Here is an 18,442-nt window from a genome sequence, read left to right on the forward strand (position 1 = left end):
GTCACAGGAACTCAAATGACGAAGCCGGGCGTTGGTTTATGTTAAGCCAAGATGTTGAATCGAACATCTCGCGCCCGAGCGGCAGAAAAGCACCGCCCGAAGGCGCAGGTATAATTTTTGAGGGCCGAAAGTTCTTCACCCTAGCGAGCAACTTTTGACCGCCCGAGCGACAGGAGATGTTCAGCCGAGGATCTCGACCGAAACTGACTCGCCCTAGCGGTAGGTTTTGACCGCCCTAGCGAGCGACGTGTAAAATGAAGAATGAGCCACTTGCTTTTATGCATGTTACGAGTGTATATATATATATATATATATATATATACATGCAAGAATTCTTGGAGAATCAGAAATAAAGAACCGAGGGAAGATCTTGATTTTGATTGAAGATTTTGGCAATCCGTCCGTCTGATTTTAAATCCGATTACGGTATTGAGTTCCTAGCAACGCAGGCTTCATTTGGACGTAAGTTTTGTTACGTTTTGAGATATTTTGAAAATATGATGTTGCTAGAATTGAATGTGATTCAGATATGATGTTTCTGCTACCGTAGACATTATAGAATTGAAGTCAGATTAAAGAACAGATTGTTCCTGTAATTGTTATGATTTTGAAAGATATTGACTGAGATTTTATATCAGAATTGTGTTAATATTCAGAGTATGAATTATGTGGGCACAGATTATGAGTTCAGTATTATATTTGTGATGTTCAGATTGACGGGGTTATTTAGACTTGTATTATTATACCGTCGAAACATCAGTGGATTGATATTGATCAGAGTCAGTATTGATTGAGATTGATCAGACTCTATAATTATTCAGATTGTATTGTAATGTCGATGACATGAATTAGATTGTATCTTGTTCAGATATTGATCAGATTGTATACTGATTTGAGTATTGGTCAGAACAGATTATGTATTGAGTTATTCATTGATACAGAGTATTCGATATTGTCATTTCAGATTCGAGATGGACAGAGTTGGATACAGGTCATCGTCTTCGTCAGACCGGGACGACAAATGTATAATTCATGTGATATTCGGGAAGCCACAACTCAAATGAGATATCATTTTGAGTTTCCCAATAAAATCACATACTAGATTATTGTTTATATTGTTACCTGATTATGCTTTGATTATAGAATGGTATTCAAGCATGTAAGTGATATTCAGTTATGAATATGATTATGCTTTGTTTACAGATTGTTATTCATTGCATTTAAGATAGGAAAGTCTTGACAGTCATTGTCAGACTTCTAGGCGTTCGGTGTATCTCAACTTAGGAGCAGGTATTACTCCTATTGCCAGCCGTTGATACAGCTCGAACCGAAGTCTAGGAATAAGACGTACGGTTACCACGATCGGTTGAGTAGGTAACAGGCATTGACGTCTTATTCATCACGGGATCCCTAGAGTTATAGATCGAGTCAAGTCTAGACATGATTTGATTAGAACTGCATGCTTATATGGATGTGGCTCCTAGATCATGGGACCCATCATTACTGCTTTCGGTTGGGTTAGCATGTTTTATGATTAAGATTGTTTATATGCATGTTTATCTGAATTGAGTGGCATACTTATTTGATTAATTTCATAGACTATGAATTAGATTGTTTCTATACATGATAACATGTTTTATGATTTAGTTTGTTTATATACATGCTTACCATGTTTTATACTGGGATTTATTCTCACCGGAGTTATCCGGCTGTTGTCTTGTTTTGTATGTGTGCATGACAACAGGTGGGGCAAGATCAGGGTCGAGAAAACGACGAGAGAAGACGAGTTTAGCGTGGTGATTCAGGGCTTACTGTAGACTTGTGATCGAGCAAAACTTGCACAGTAAAATCTCCAATAAAAATAAATAAAAATTCAGGCTCGAAATAATCGCAAGTGCACGATGTCAAGTTATAGTAAAACGTATAAGAGTACGAGTATCGATCCCACAGAGATTGATTAGACAAATTTACTTTAAATTAAATTCTTTAATTAATTAAAACGACAATTGAATTACTTATTAACTAAATTAATACTAAAACACTAAATTGAAACAAACACATTAAAAATAATATAAACTAAAATAATAAATAAGCGAGTGTTAGGATCTCGGTTCACCTACCCGTCGTTAATTTAATTAATTAATATCGACACTGATTTACGCTTTTGACAGGATTTCCTAAGCAATTAACATACTCTCTCGAGCTATGCTAAACTAATTCTACACAAAAGAATAATAAAATCTCTTTTATTATTTACTAACGGTGAATTGCATGTCGATCTATGAAATCCCTTAGTTTTCGCTCTACTGGACTATGACTACCAACGTGTATCCAACTTCATATCTCTATGTAAATTGTAGATCCACGGATTATGCTACTTGTTCCTATCGCAAGTTATTCTCTCGAACTCACCCACAATATTAGATATTATTAAAGTTAGCTAGGCTTTAACAATTCAATGTAAAATAATAGCACAATCAAGAATGAATCAAAAGTCGAGAATTAAATAATCAAACAACGGTTCGGGGTCGGATCCCCTAAATCCTAACTACAATAAAAGAGTAAAGAGAAAACGCTGTTGAGTTCTTGTTCCGGTTCCGTTGAGCTATCGCCTGCTACAGTGCTCTCCCTTCCAAATCGCGGCGCCTCTTCTCGTGTATTAGGTTAGGTGGTTTTATAGAGTCCATAAAATTTGGAAACAAATCTTCTCGGATTTCGTCGCTCGCTAGGGCGGCCACTTTTGACCGCTGGGGCGAGTGGTTCTCGAATAAAAATCTTTGGCCGCGTCTTTGGTCTCGCTGGGGCGGTCACTTTTGACCGCCCTAGCGAGAGGTTCGCGCAAATACTCCTCGGCTGGATTAAAATGCTCGCTGGGACGGTCACTTTTGACCGCCCTAGCGAGGCATTCTCGCTGCTCTGCATATAAAATCCCCCTTTTTGGTCCAATTCCTACAAAACAACAACAAAATACACGAGATCAGCCAAATGCTAAATAATGCTAAATGAATGCTAAATTAAACTAAAACAAACTAATATGATGCATGAATGCGACTCAAAACTAACACTAAAAACACGTAAAAACGAGTCCTATCAACCCCCTCATACTAACCTTTTGCTCGCCCTCGAGCAAAATAGGTGACAAGACACAACAAAAACTAAAAACAAAAACAAAAATCAAATAAATAAAATAAAATGAAAACTAATTCAATGATATGTAATGGCTCAACTCATGCATCAACAAATCTTAAGTATATTTTCCATTGATCAATGTACAACACAAGTCATCGCACACCCCTTGAAATTTCCACACTAATTTTTATGCGTTGAACGTGAACGTGTGTGAGTGCAATGTTGTTTCCAGTATCGTGTCTTTCAAGTAGATTCATTCCTGAAATTTGCAAGATAACTCGATTTACATGTTAAATGCAAGTTCACTTTCATGCTCCAGTCTCCACTCATTGCTAACCAGTAAGTACAACTAATTAGGACTTCATATTTGCACATTAGGATTCACTTATTATCAGAGTATAGTCAATTGATTAAAAGACGGGAATACACAGCTCATTTTCATTATGCACTTGTCAGATTTTTTTTATCCGACATTCCTCGTCTCCTTACATCTCCAACTTTTTAGCCTAGGAATAGGATTTCATTCCTTTATTTGGCTCCCCCTCACCTTACATCTCCTTTTTTTTTTTTTTCAATAGTTCCTTTTTACAAGAAACTTTTTTTTTTTTAAGTGCACAATTTTCACCATGTACTCCATATTCAAATCCATAAAAAAAAATTTCTAATTCATTATTGTGCCACTGGTTAGTAACTCATTTCACAGACATGCACTCAAGTTCAACTCACACCTCATGCTTCTCAAATTCCCCACAAAAATTCAAAATTGCACTACTATTCACAAAATTCACTAGTTACAACATGTGTTTAAAAATATTCAACATTCAAGCAAAAATTTCATGCTTCAACAACAGGGGTGTCTAAAACTTAATGAAGAAACAAGATCAATGAGCATGTTTATCATCAATTCGCATTCATCATTGGCCAAATTTCATCATCCAATTTTTTTTTATTTTTTATTTTTTTTTTAAATGATACCAAATAACTAAAAGAAAATACCTACCCCACCCCCTCATAATAAAGTCGTGCAATGTCCCCATTGCACTAGACGACATAGAAAAATTAAATAGATAGATAAAACCAAACAACTAAATGCATGCATAAAAAAAAAAAAAAATTATTAATAATTAATAATTTAATAAAAATAAAATAAAAACTCCCCTGGTTGATTATATTGTAGTAGTTGTAGACATCAATCATCTCCTATTGTACGAGCTCCTAAGGCCATCAATCTCCCACGTCCTCCAGTATGCTCACCTGGCACAAAATAAATTGAGCAAAATCAAATAACCACGAAACCGGGACTCAATGCAACAACTAAAATTAAAATAAATAACTAAAATATAAAACGCTTGGGTTGCCTCCCAAGTAGCGCCTGATTTCTAGTCGTCGGCTTGACCCTCCGAAGTCCTTATCAAAGAGCGGCTGATGCCCAAAGTAAGTGTCATATGACACCACATCTGGGTCTGGATTCCAAATGCCCTCAAGTCTGGCTAGATATAGGCACATTAAGCTCGTCACCTCAACAACACACAACTCTGAATAATCGGCATGAGATGAGAAAAATAGTGTCGGCACTCCTTTATCAGAAAATTCTTCAAAAATCTCTTCCGACTGAGGCTCATTTACCAGCGAAGGATCAAACAACTCTAGATTTTCAGTCTTATCCAACTCATTCTCACTATCTTGGTTGTTTGAGTCATCATCATCAAACCAAACCGGATCGATCACCGGTTGAGTATCTCGCTTCACTTCATGTTCTCGGCGACTCTGAAAGATGGATTTCTTGATATTCTCTATTTGCTCCTCAAGGTTGCGCAGAGAATTAATTTGATTTTCTATAGCTGCCTCAGTCAGTGCCACATACCTATCCACGGTATCTTCTAGTTGAGTCGTGATCAGTTCATGGCTATCTCTCGCATCATTTTGAAACTCAAATGGTTGGTCTATAAACTCTGGGTAATGATCTTGTGTGTATTGATGACTCCAACACTGTGGTGAAAGATCCCAATATCTATGGTAGTCAAAGTCCGCCATATCACCCAACAAAAGTATCATTTTCTCATCATCTCGGCAAAATAGTGGACTGCCTGTTGTTAGTGCTCCGTCGAGCACCCATCTTCATGTTAGTGCATCCAAACCATTAAGGAAAAATTTAAGAAGAGAATAGTTAGAAAAATCATGATACAGGAAATTGTTTGCTAAATAATCGAATCTCTCCCATGCTGCGTAAAAAGGCTCTCCGCGTTGTTGGGCAAATCTTGTGAATACTTTTCGATGAAACATCTCAAAGTATTGCACAAGAAAATTTCCTGCAAAAAGAAAATAGAAAACGGTAGATCACGCAGGAATAAAATAAAATAAATAACTAAAAAAAATTAAATTAACTAAAGAAAATAACAAAAAGAAAAATTTGTCAATTTCAGTCCCCGACAACGGCGCCAAAAACTTGATCGAGCAAAACTTGCACAGTAAAATCTCCAATAAAAATAAATAAAAATTCAGGCTCGAAATAATCGCAAGTGCACGATGTCAAGTTATAGTAAAACGTATAAGAGTACGAGTATCGATCCCACAGAGATTGATTAGACAAATTTACTTTAAATTAAATTCTTTAATTAATTAAAACGACAATTGAATTACTTATTAACTAAATTAATACTAAAACACTAAATTGAAACAAACACATTAAAAATAATATAAACTAAAATAATAAATAAGCGAGTGTTAGGATCTCGGTTCACCTACCCGTCGTTAATTTAATTAATTAATATCGACACTGATTTACGCTTTTGACAGGATTTCCTAAGCAATTAACATACTCTCTCGAGCTATGCTAAACTAATTCTACACAAAAGAATAATAAAATCTCTTTTATTATTTACTAACGGTGAATTGCATGTCGATCTATGAAATCCCTTAGTTTTCGCTCTACTGGACTATGACTACCAACGTGTATCCAACTTCATATCTCTATGTAAATTGTAGATCCACGGATTATGCTACTTGTTCCTATCGCAAGTTATTCTCTCGAACTCACCCACAATATTAGATATTATTAAAGTTAGCTAGGCTTTAACAATTCAATGTAAAATAATAGCACAATCAAGAATGAATCAAAAGTCGAGAATTAAATAATCAAACAACGGTTCGGGGTCGGATCCCCTAAATCCTAACTACAATAAAAGAGTAAAGAGAAAACGCTGTTGAGTTCTTGTTCCGGTTCCGTTGAGCTATCGCCTGCTACAGTGCTCTCCCTTCCAAATCGCGGCGCCTCTTCTCGTGTATTAGGTTAGGTGGTTTTATAGAGTCCATAAAATTTGGAAACAAATCTTCTCGGATTTCGTCGCTCGCTAGGGCGGCCACTTTTGACCGCTGGGGCGAGTGGTTCTCGAATAAAAATCTTTGGCCGCGTCTTTGGTCTCGCTGGGGCGGTCACTTTTGACCGCCCTAGCGAGAGGTTCGCGCAAATACTCCTCGGCTGGATTAAAATGCTCGCTGGGACGGTCACTTTTGACCGCCCTAGCGAGGCATTCTCGCTGCTCTGCATATAAAATCCCCCTTTTTGGTCCAATTCCTACAAAACAACAACAAAATACACGAGATCAGCCAAATGCTAAATAATGCTAAATGAATGCTAAATTAAACTAAAACAAACTAATATGATGCATGAATGCGACTCAAAACTAACACTAAAAACACGTAAAAACGAGTCCTATCAACCCCCTCATACTAACCTTTTGCTCGCCCTCGAGCAAAATAGGTGACAAGACACAACAAAAACTAAAAACAAAAACAAAAATCAAATAAATAAAATAAAATGAAAACTAATTCAATGATATGTAATGGCTCAACTCATGCATCAACAAATCTTAAGTATATTTTCCATTGATCAATGTACAACACAAGTCATCGCACACCCCTTGAAATTTCCACACTAATTTTTATGCGTTGAACGTGAACGTGTGTGAGTGCAATGTTGTTTCCAGTATCGTGTCTTTCAAGTAGATTCATTCCTGAAATTTGCAAGATAACTCGATTTACATGTTAAATGCAAGTTCACTTTCATGCTCCAGTCTCCACTCATTGCTAACCAGTAAGTACAACTAATGCTAAATGAATGCTAAATTAAACTAAAACAAACTAATATGATGCATGAATGCGACTCAAAACTAACACTAAAAACACGTAAAAACGAGTCCTATCAACTTGTTTAATTACTTGAATTTAGTAACTAAACCTTAGCCTTAGATTGTACAGTATTGTACTTTTATACTGAAAAGTATTGTATACTGAGATGTATATTATTTAGATTCCATTACCTTCCGCAATTGCATTTTAAAAAGAAAAATTTTTAGACCCTGTTTATCAGAACTGATTAATTAAATCCCAATGATGATTAAGAAGATGATTAGCGTCCGGGTCCCCACAACAGGTGGTATCAGAGCTGATAGTTCCTTTAGCGATAGATCTTTTAGAGATAGATCTTTTAGGTTAAGATAGTCAGAGCTGATAGATCTTTTAGACTGAGATAGAAGAGAATGAGCGGGGTAGATTGAGTCTTTCTTACCTTGCATGTGATTGCTAGCATGAGATTTATGTTAATGTTGATTGGCATGGTGTGTGCTAGCATGATTATTGCTTTCCCTATTACATGTTGTTTGTATCTGAGTTGATTGCAGCATGTAATTGATAAGCCTGAATCAGAACCGAGTCTGGATCAGAAGTATATGATCAGAGGAGGGCTGAGACAGATTGTATAGAGTATGTACTAACCGGTTTGATTATCAGATATACCGCCTCGGAGAATTCCAGAAAAGGATAGTACTTCGTCTGAACAGATAGATGCATCAGAAACTCCGATGGAAGTAAAGTTGGCATAATATCAGTTATTTCAGCCGCCGATTTTGAGTGGTATTGAGACATCTGAAGATTGTCAGAACTGGTTAGATGACATAGAAATCTTGTTTGATCTAATCGACTGTACAGATGACCAGAAAGTTAAATTGGTATTCCACCAGTTACAAGAGGTTGCCAGAAGTTGGTGGATTACAATTAAAGGAGTGTTAGCACAACGTGGTATTGTGATCACGTGGGAAGTCTTCAAAGCTGAATTCTATCAAAGATTTTTCTCAGTTTCCTACCGGGAGGATAAAAGAGCAGAATTTGAAAATTTGAGACAAAGCCAACTGAATATTGATGAATATGCTGCTAAATTCTCTACGTTACTGCGTTTTGCTCCTTATTTAGCTGGGAATGATGAAGCTGTAGTGAATCAGTTCATCAGAGGATTGAATTCAGAGGTAGTTGCAATGATGAATTTGCAACGACCTTACCATTTTGCTGATATCTTGGGTAGAGCAAAGAGAGCTGAAGCAAGTCTGATTAGACAGCTAGGGAGGTTGTGTGTGAAGCCATCCCAGACCCAGCAATCCCCTCTTCGATTTGATCGAGGCAGTACGAGTGGAAAGCAAGACCTGCTGAAAGCTCGAAAGAAGTCATTCAAGAAGATGGGAAGTGGTTCCTCGAGTTCCAGTGGTTCTAGTCCGAGCTATACTGGAGTCTATTGCAGTACTTGCGGAGGGAGGCATTCCTCAGAGCGATGCCGAGGAGTACTTGGCATATGCAATAATTGTGGACAGCCGGGACACTTTGCGAAAGTTTGTCCCCAGAAGCGTTCCTGAAGATTTTAAGGAACAGAGTTGAAAAGAGGGACCGACCCAGATTTCATAACAGGTACTATTCTTTATGATTATATCCCATATGTAGTGATACATACTAATGCATTCTTTACGAGTATCTGTGATGGAGCTGCATGGAGATATGCTGTATCTGTTGGATCTGTTTATACTGCAGTATAGATTCCTTGCTTGTTGGATAAATGTTGATATCAGAGATTTCTGTAACATGTTATATACTACAGTAAGATGAAAAACGAAAGCGAGTTAGAATGTGATGTACTTGTATTTTCTGATTTGAATGCATTAATGATATGTATATGCTAAACAAGTACAGAAAGACAGAACTATTGTAGAATTTGTTCCAGAAATGATAAGGTTCAGATAAAAAAATGACTGATTAGTGGAGATACCACAGTAAGGATTCTAGATGTAGAATTCCTTTGATATCTGTATTGTATATGACTCGATTAATACAGAAAGGAGCAGATTGCATCCTTATGTATTCAGTAGACCCAATGAAATCGAGCTTAGCATTGACAGATTTGTCAATAATGTACGAGTTGGCAGATGTTTGCCTAGATAAGAATTTAGATTTGTGTGTTATATCAGAAAGATAGAGTTCAGAATTGAATTGAGATCAGACATTGATTGTATGTTAGATTCAGTACGGAATGATACAGAATGAATTGAAAGATCAGTAGAAGAGTACCGACCAAGAGTTACATTTGATTTAGTGTTGCTCTTTGGCTTGTGTCAGTATATTCAGAGATGTTCTGATGATTCTATGCTTGTTATATCTATGAGATTTTGATATAATTATAGCATTTGATTGATTGAATCGAATATCTGAGGATTGTATTGAATATTCTGAGAACTGTGATGATTGTATACAGAAATTGTTCAGATAAGAATCTTGCTTGAAACAGATTATATTCAGAGTATGCGATATCTGAAGTTAGTATACAGATTGATTTCGTTACAGTTGAGATTGCAGTCAGTGACAGATAAGATACCGATATCAGAAAGATCAGAAAGTTCAGAAATGTCATAAATATATTTTGTCTGATTTGACAGATTATTTTATTCGATTGTTGCTTCATATCTGCTGAATATTATTATTGTTCTAAATCCGTATTTGAGACATTTTATATTGTTTGGGGAGCATATTCTATTTGCAGGTGAGATATATCAGTTGATCAGAATGACATGAAGATATTTATCAGAAATTCTTGTTTTATGAGTTCACTGAACTCACCAGATCTGTATAGGATATTGATATTTCATTGTTGATTTGATATTACTGTGTTTTGAATCCGTATATGCTACAAATTATTTTGAACCAGCGAGAGTATATACAGTTCAATTGTATCAGAGTTAATTGCAAGAGTTACAGCAGTTCAGAAATGAAATCAGAATATGTCAGAATGTTTCAGAATTGTATAACAGAATTGACATTGAGAACCAGATCCGAATACCAGGTAGGTATTTCTCCCTTAATTTATGTTATTAACTGATTGGTTGGTACCGAATAGTTTGAATCAGCTATCACAAGTAGTGTCAGACATGCACAGTGATTGATTCAGTTTTCGTTCGGATAGCAGACAGTGTTGCTATGGACAGATTAAATCAGTTATAACAGAATGGGTACGGAAATGTTGGCAGAAATCGTACTGATATGTCTGAATTATTAACAGAATAGGCAGAAAGATAGGAATCAGAAGATCTATTACAGAATTGTATATTTCTGAATAGGAATGAGAGTGCATTTCTATGGCTTTCGTAATGACATTACTGCCATTTTTTTTTACAGATTGTGATATGATATGATTAAGATTGACAGATTGTTCAATCTATATCTATCAGTTTGTACCAGATTACGTACAAACAGAACTAGATGACATAGATCGATGTCAAAGAAATGTTCAGATGGAACATAAAATTTAAGTAGATTATATCAGATTGTGATTTTGCTTGAATTGTATTCGGGATAGAGTATATCATGAATTCTCTCTTAGATTGTTTCACAGATTGACAGGCAGTCAGAATGTGTTATCCAGAGATTGGAAGATTTTGTATAGCTTTAGTGCTGGATGTTAGCACTAATTCATATAATTCAGTATTACTGTGTGACAATAGCTATCAGCTTATCAGAAGAGTAATGAGATAGTATGGACAAGACAGTATACGATGAGTACTACAGATTTCTTTTGAAGACAATTCGAAGGAAGATGCAGATAGTTCAGAATAGACAGATTTAAGAAACCAACGTCGGATGATGACGATTGGTAGTTGAAGCTAAAGATTGGTTTATACGGATGTTGTATAGCCAGTATGATGAGATTGATTTTGTCAGAACTAGTTTGAGGGGTATTATGACATTATACTTCGTGAATTCTTATTCCAGACTGGAATCAGATATTTGAGTTTTGGTTTAAACTCTGTACACATTTCTTCTGATATATCTGAATTGATTGTTTGTGAGTTCGAGGACGAACTCAGATCTAAGAGGGGGAGAAATGTAATGCCCGAGATTTAATCATTCTAATCAGACGTTGATTAATTGACGTAATGGAAGTCACAGGAACTCAAATGACGAAGCCGGGCGTTGGTTTATGTTAAGCCAAGATTTTGAATCGAACATCTCGCGCCCGAGCGGCAGAAAAGCACCGCCCGAGCGCGCAGGTATAATTTGTGAGGGCCGAAAGTTCTTCGCCCTAGCGAGCAACTTTTGACCGCCCGAGCGACAGGAGATGTTCAGCCGAGGATCTCGACCGAAACTGACTCGCCCTAGCGGTAGGTTTTGACCGCCCTAGCGAGCGACGTGTAAAATGAAGAATGAGCCACTTGCTTTTATGCATGTTACGAGTGTATATATATATATATATATACATGCAAGAATTCTTGGAGAATCAGAAATAAAGAACCGAGGGAAGCTCTTGATTTTGATTGAAGATTTTGGCAATCCGTCCGTCTGATTTTAAATCCGATTACGGTATTGAGTTCCTAGCAACGCAGGCTTCATTTGGACGTAAGTTTTGTTACGTTTTGAGATATTTTGAAAATATGATGTTGCTAGAATTGAATGTGATTCAGATATGATGTTTCTGCTACCGTAGACATTATAGAATTGAAGTCAGATTAAAGAACAGATTGTTCCTGTAATTGTTATGATTTTTGAAAGATATTGACTGAGATTTTATATCAGAATTGTGTTAATATTCAGAGTATGAATTATGTGGGCACAGATTATGAGTTCAGTATTATATTTGTGATGTTCAGATTGACGGGGTTATTCAGACTTGTATTATTATAGCGTCGAAACATCAGTGGATTGATATTGATCAGAGTCAGTATTGATTGAGATTGATCAGACTCTATAATTATTCAGATTGTATTGTAATGTCGATGACATGAATTAGATTGTATCTTGTTCAGATATTGATCAGATTGTATACTGATTTGAGTATTGGTCAGAACAGATTATGTATTGAGTTATTCATTGATACAGAGTATTCGATATTGTCATTTCAGATTCGAGATGGACAGAGTTGGATACAGGTCATCGTCTTCGTCAGACCGGGACGACAAAGGTATAATTCATGTGATATTCGGGAAGCCACAACTCAAATGAGATATCATTTTGAGTTTCCCAATAAAATCACATACTAGATTATTGTTTATATTGTTACCTGATTATGCTTTGATTATAGAATGGTATTCAAGCATGTAAGTGATATTCAGTTATGAATATGATTATGCTTTGTTTACAGATTGTTATTCATTGCATTTAAGATAGGAAAGTCTTGACAGTCATTGTCAGACTTCTAGACGTTCGGTGTATCTCAACTTAGGAGCAGGTATTACTCCTATTGCCAGCCGTTGATACAGCTCGAACCGAAGTCTAGGAATAAGACGTACGGTTACCACGATCGGTTGAGTAGGTAACAGGCATTGACGTCTTATTCATCACGGGATCCCTAGAGTTATAGATCGAGTCAAGTCTAGACATGATTTGATTAGAACTGCATGCTTATATGGATGTGGCTCCTAGATCATGGGACCCATCATTACTGCTTTCGGTTGGGTTAGCATGTTTTATGATTAAGATTGTTTATATGCATGTTTATCTGAATTGAGTGGCATACTTATTTGATTAATTTCATAGACTATGAATTAGATTGTTTCTATACATGATAACATGTTTTATGATTTAGTTTGTTTATATACATGCTTACCATGTTTTATACTGGGATTTATTCTCACCGGAGTTATCCGGCTGTTGTCTTGTTTTGTATGTGTGCATGACAACAGGTGGGGCAAGATCAGGGTCGAGAAAACGACGAGAGAAGACGAGTTTAGCGTGGTGATTCCGGGCTTACTGTAGACTTGTTTAATTACTTGAATTTAGTAACTAAACCTTAGCCTTAGATTGTACAGTATTGTACTTTTATACTGAAAAGTATTGTATACTGAGATGTATATTATTTAGATTCCATTACCTTCCGCAATTGCATTTTAAAAAGAAAAATTTTTAGACCCTGTTTATCAGAACTGATTAATTAAATCCCAATGATGATTAAGAAGATGATTAGCGTGCGGGTCCCCACATATATAGAGATATAGATTTAATTTCATTTTTCTTCAATTTATGTAAATTCACAATTCACATTTACACACTTCATATTTAATTTTATTTTAATTTATTTTAAATTTCATTAATTAATAGATGAAGAACATGAAAAACAACAAAAAAATTAAATATGGAGTGTGTAAATGAAGGTAATGACATTTATGTAAATTCATTTTATTTTAATTTATTTTAAATTTTATTAATTAAAACAACAACAAAATTAATATGGAATGTGTAAATGAAGGTAAGGACATTTATGTGAATTCATTTTATTTTAATTTATTTTAAATTTTATTAATTAATAGATGAAAAACATGGAAAACAACAAAAAAATTAAATATGGAGTGTGTAAATGAAGGTAAGGACATTTTTGTAAATTCACAATTCACATTCATATATTTATATAGACTAGGAATGTATACGTGCGATGCACGTAGATAACTAATAATGAAATATATAATAATGAGATTTAGATAATGTTTAAAATCGAATAACATATTGTTTATGAGTACTTATCAATCTAAATATATATATAAAACACAAAAAATGAAAATATATTATGACAATAAATCATTTATATTCACTTATTCATATGACAATTTCAATCCGCGTGATTATAACATAATGACAGCTCTATCAAATTAGAAAATATATTTTTCATCCAAATATAATTCACAATAGAAAAATAATAAAAATAACATAATAGTGAATTTTATCCAAACCAAAATCAAGATGTACTTAAATGGAGTAAACATAAACAAAATATTGTCAAATAAAATTCTCTTAGTTAACTAAATTATCATAATAATGTTAAAATAAAACCACTAAATATTTATTAAACTAAATATCAATTGTGATTTTGCGAAATAAAATTGATATATAAATAAGATAACATACAAAATTTTGTGAGACGGCCTCACGAGTCATTTTGTAAGACGAATATCCTATTTGATTCACTAATGAAAAAGTATTATTTTTTATGAAAAAATATTAATTATTATTGTAAATACGGGTAGAGTTGACCCATTTCACGGAAAACACACTATGAACATTGATCCTAAATTTGCAAACGCGTGTAGACACATTATGATTTAAATTTTCTATGCATATAGTATTTCCAATAATGTTAAATAAAAATAATAAGCACAAAAACACCCGCAAACATTAAAAAATGTATATAAGAAAAAAATAGTGTCACAAAAACAAAATGACATATTTTAATAAAAAAATATGATGCTTCTAAATATAATGCTTCTTAGTTCATATTTAAAAATAATTTGTTATAAAAGTGATGTATTTATATGTAAAATGAAAGAAAAGATAAGATAAAAACATTAAATATTCATTAGCAACCATGAAAAAATAATCTCATTTTAGCAACCAATTTTAATAGCAACAAAGAAAAATTATTGGTAAATTGATGGATTCAATTTGTATTAATGTACAAAGTCATTTAAGTTGTACAATGAATTACAAAAAAACCTATTAAAAACCATTGATTTAATTTGCTAACTTAAATGAATAAGGGTATATTAGAAAATTCACAATTAGAAGTTATATATTAATGTACAAAGTCATTTAAGTTGTACAATGAATTACAAAAAAACCTATTAAAAACCATTGATTTAATTTGTTAACTTAAATGAATAAGGGTATATTAGAAAATTCACAATTAGAAGCTATATATTTATATGTATGTTAGATTAGATTAGATATAGATATAGATATAGATAGATATAGATTATTCTTACAAAGTATCACCATAATCAATGAAGAAATGCGGAGTTTATCTGACATTTTTGAATTCTCAACCTGAAGACTAGATTATTTTGTTATATTCTTGATGATCACATTTGATTCTATATTCTTACAAAGTATCATCATAATCAATGAAGAAATGCGGAGTTTATCTGACATTTTTGAATTCTCAACCTGAAGACTAGATTATTTTGTTATATTCTTGATGATCACATTTGATTTTTTGTGGTACATTTTTTTTATAATTCTCTTCCCTGATCTGTCTCGAATCCTCTTGGACCTCAAATTTGCAGACAGGATACCGAGCAAAATGGGAGAAGGCTAGTGTTTCTTGGCTCAGTTCCATCAGCTCCACTTGTAATCTTGATTTTGTTTTTCACAGTAGTCTATCTACAACAACATCGAGGGAACTTGTCAAGGAACTGGTGGTAAGATGTGTCATTTTTTAGTACAACCTCCAGGCGAAGAACCTCAAAATACACAGAACGATGAGCTATTTCAAACTAAAAGTTAAGGCCCCTAATTGCTCAAATCTTTGTGATCTGTAGGAATATGTACCACCCTGTGAAAGGCCGGTTGCTTCAAAATTGAGTAGGGAGATTTAGAAGCTCGCTTACCCCCAGAAATACAAAATTTCGAGGCGACTGAAAGTTAGATTGAATTGCAGAATAGCAGAGATGGTTAGATCCTGGAATTCACGTATCTAGGAAAATTTTAAAGTTCTTATTGTGAGAGGAGTATTTTGTATGTTTTATCTTGGAATCTGACATCTTATCTGCAATTTGTAACTACTAAAAATGCTTGATGTAGATGGAAAGTCAGACTATTTTGCTGGTGAATGTTCTGCTTATTCACTCTCAACTCGCTTGGATTAAATATCTATGTTACAATTCAACAATCTATGCATCTATGTTATCTAAGATATCTTATTTTTGTACGGAGAAAGAAGAAACATCACGCTATTGGAATCTATAATGAACAAAAAAGTGCACAGGACGCGGTGGGAGTTTAAAATTTTTCAACAAGAGTGTAAACTTTATTTTCTTTCGATTTATTTAAAATTTATTAATTAATTTAAAAAAAGAAATCAAACAAGAAAATAAAGGCTAAATTTCATTTTTTTAAATTTATTTTAGAATTCATTTAATCGATAAAAACAAATAAACAAAGAGATATATATTTTATTATTATTATTTAATGAAAATAAAATAATAAAATATATATATATATATATATACATATATTATAGATAATAGTACTATATAGATATTCCCCGTCCACAAAATCCAATCTTACTGGAACCATGGTCTGCTCAGTTGCTCCATCCACGCTTTCACCGCCGTCCCAAGAGCTCGCCCACTCCGCCGCCGGCGCGGCTTCTTTTGTCTCCTTCAAACAGAAGCCCATCTTCTTTGCTTCTACACAAATACTTTCCATCCGTCCATTGGTTCTGCAGTGTGGCAGGATTGAAAATGGGCGCTTATCTAAATCAGTGGTGGTGGCCGCTGCTTCTTTGACTGCTGATACCGAGGTGGATGAAGAGGGTTTGCAAGAGCAGCAAGATGATGGCGGTGGCGCTGCTGTGGCTGTTGCGACGAAGCCCAAGAAAGGAAAGGCTGCATTGCCTTTGAAAAGGGACAGGGTATTATACGAAAGATTATTCTTTTGGGGCTTTAGTTTGTGATTGTTGATTTTCCTTTATTTTTTTTTATTTTATATTTGCCAGAATTTTGAATAAACCTCATAACTTTTGGTCTTAAGTTGTTATATATTGCATTTATGGTTGTTCTTTTGAACTCTGTCGAAACTTTAACGCCTTCTTGCATGAAATTCATATCAAAATTGCTAGTGTTTGGTGTTGGATTTCTTTTCATTGTGTAATTTGCTTCGGTTGGTCCACGTGACCATGGAGAAACTCTTTTGTTTTTGATATTCTAGCAATTTCCGGTTTGTGTTTTGCTTATTTGTGCGGCAGAGTTTTTTTTTATTCTTTTGTTTTTTTTTTGGGTAAAGATAATTTAGTTTTAATCATGTTGCGGAATTGCATGATATTTCTTGTTTTCTGTTAGAAGAATGAGATAAAGACTAATGCATGAGTTTGTTCCTCATTGCCCACTTCCTTTGATGTTTGTTTTATGCTGGATATCCGAAATACTCTGCCAAATTTATTTGAATTAGGGGTTATTGGATAAATATTCGAGTTCTAATAATGAGGCGCGGTATGCTGACGTATCTATGCTGTTAATCGCATCTGATAGGTGGTTATTTTATAGTTCATTGTACTATGATGTTTAAAAATGAGGTGCAGTATGCTCGTGTATCTCCTCTGTTTTTTGTGCTGTATATTATCCAAGACATTGGATGAATACTCGGTAATGGTCGCTATTTTCTCTTGTTATCTTAAATAAAAGTTTTACCGATCTTTTGAAATGCATTTAGACGAAGCACACACTGTTGAATTAATGTCATTTGATTTTTTAGATTCTATGATTTAATGAATCGGTTGGATTTACATTAGCTTTTGTGCATAAAAGTTGAAACGTCTTTGCAGTCTCTCTTGCTCTATGCGATGTGTGTATTTGCTTGTCGCATCTAGTTATGCATGTCTCCAACGTTGTTCTGAGACACCATTTTGGTATAAGCTGATTGATAGTAATTTGTGTTTTTTTGCGCTTTGTTGACCTTGATAGCAATAAGTGGTCTGCGATTTTCTTTGGTGAGGATCTACTGTTTATGAAGAACAGATTATTTTTATATTACTTTACTGGAGCGAATTTTGTTCTAGACAGGGATGAAGTAGGAAAGGGTGGATTTGTTGACCATTAGTATTTTTGTGATCCTTGGAGATTTTAAGTGCTCTGAACCTCTAGATTTTCCCCCCTTATTTTTTTAAACTTATTTGATGGTGAAATGACTTCCCTTTTGTTCGGATCAACAGACAAGATCAAAGAGATTTCTGGAAATTCAAAACTTGAGGGAAATCAAACAGGAATATGACCTAAAAACAGCGATATCATTGCTGAAGCAAACAGCTAATACAAAGTTCGTTGAAACAGCTGAAGCCCATTTTCGCCTCAATATTGATCCAAAGTATAATGATCAACAGCTGAGGGCAACTGTACGCACGATGTATTATTATTATTTAGTTTCGGGTTTGTGTCAACCTATGATTATCCCATCAAAGCTGATGTTTAAACTATCTATTGTAGGTAAATTTGCCCAAGGGGACTGGTCAAACTATCAAAGT

The 18,442-nt window shown here is 34.5% G+C and overlaps 1 protein-coding gene across 1 annotated transcript in view; it reads left to right on the top strand.

Moving 5' to 3' along the window:
* The first annotated feature begins 16,453 nt into the window (after nt 1-16,453).
* Nucleotides 16,454-18,442, top strand: part of LOC140810396 (large ribosomal subunit protein uL1c-like) — a 2,462-nt gene continuing 473 nt past the window's right edge. The window contains exons 1-3 of the mRNA XM_073168262.1: nt 16,454-16,837; nt 18,134-18,313; nt 18,405-18,440. Of these exons, the coding sequence (XP_073024363.1) occupies nt 16,499-16,837; nt 18,134-18,313; nt 18,405-18,440 (555 nt within the window). The 5' untranslated portion in view covers nt 16,454-16,498. The remainder of the gene's footprint in view (nt 16,838-18,133; nt 18,314-18,404; nt 18,441-18,442) is intronic.

Source organism: Primulina eburnea, chromosome 13, assembly GCF_022965805.1.
Source record: "Primulina eburnea isolate SZY01 chromosome 13, ASM2296580v1, whole genome shotgun sequence".
NCBI lineage: Eukaryota > Viridiplantae > Streptophyta > Magnoliopsida > Lamiales > Gesneriaceae > Primulina > Primulina eburnea.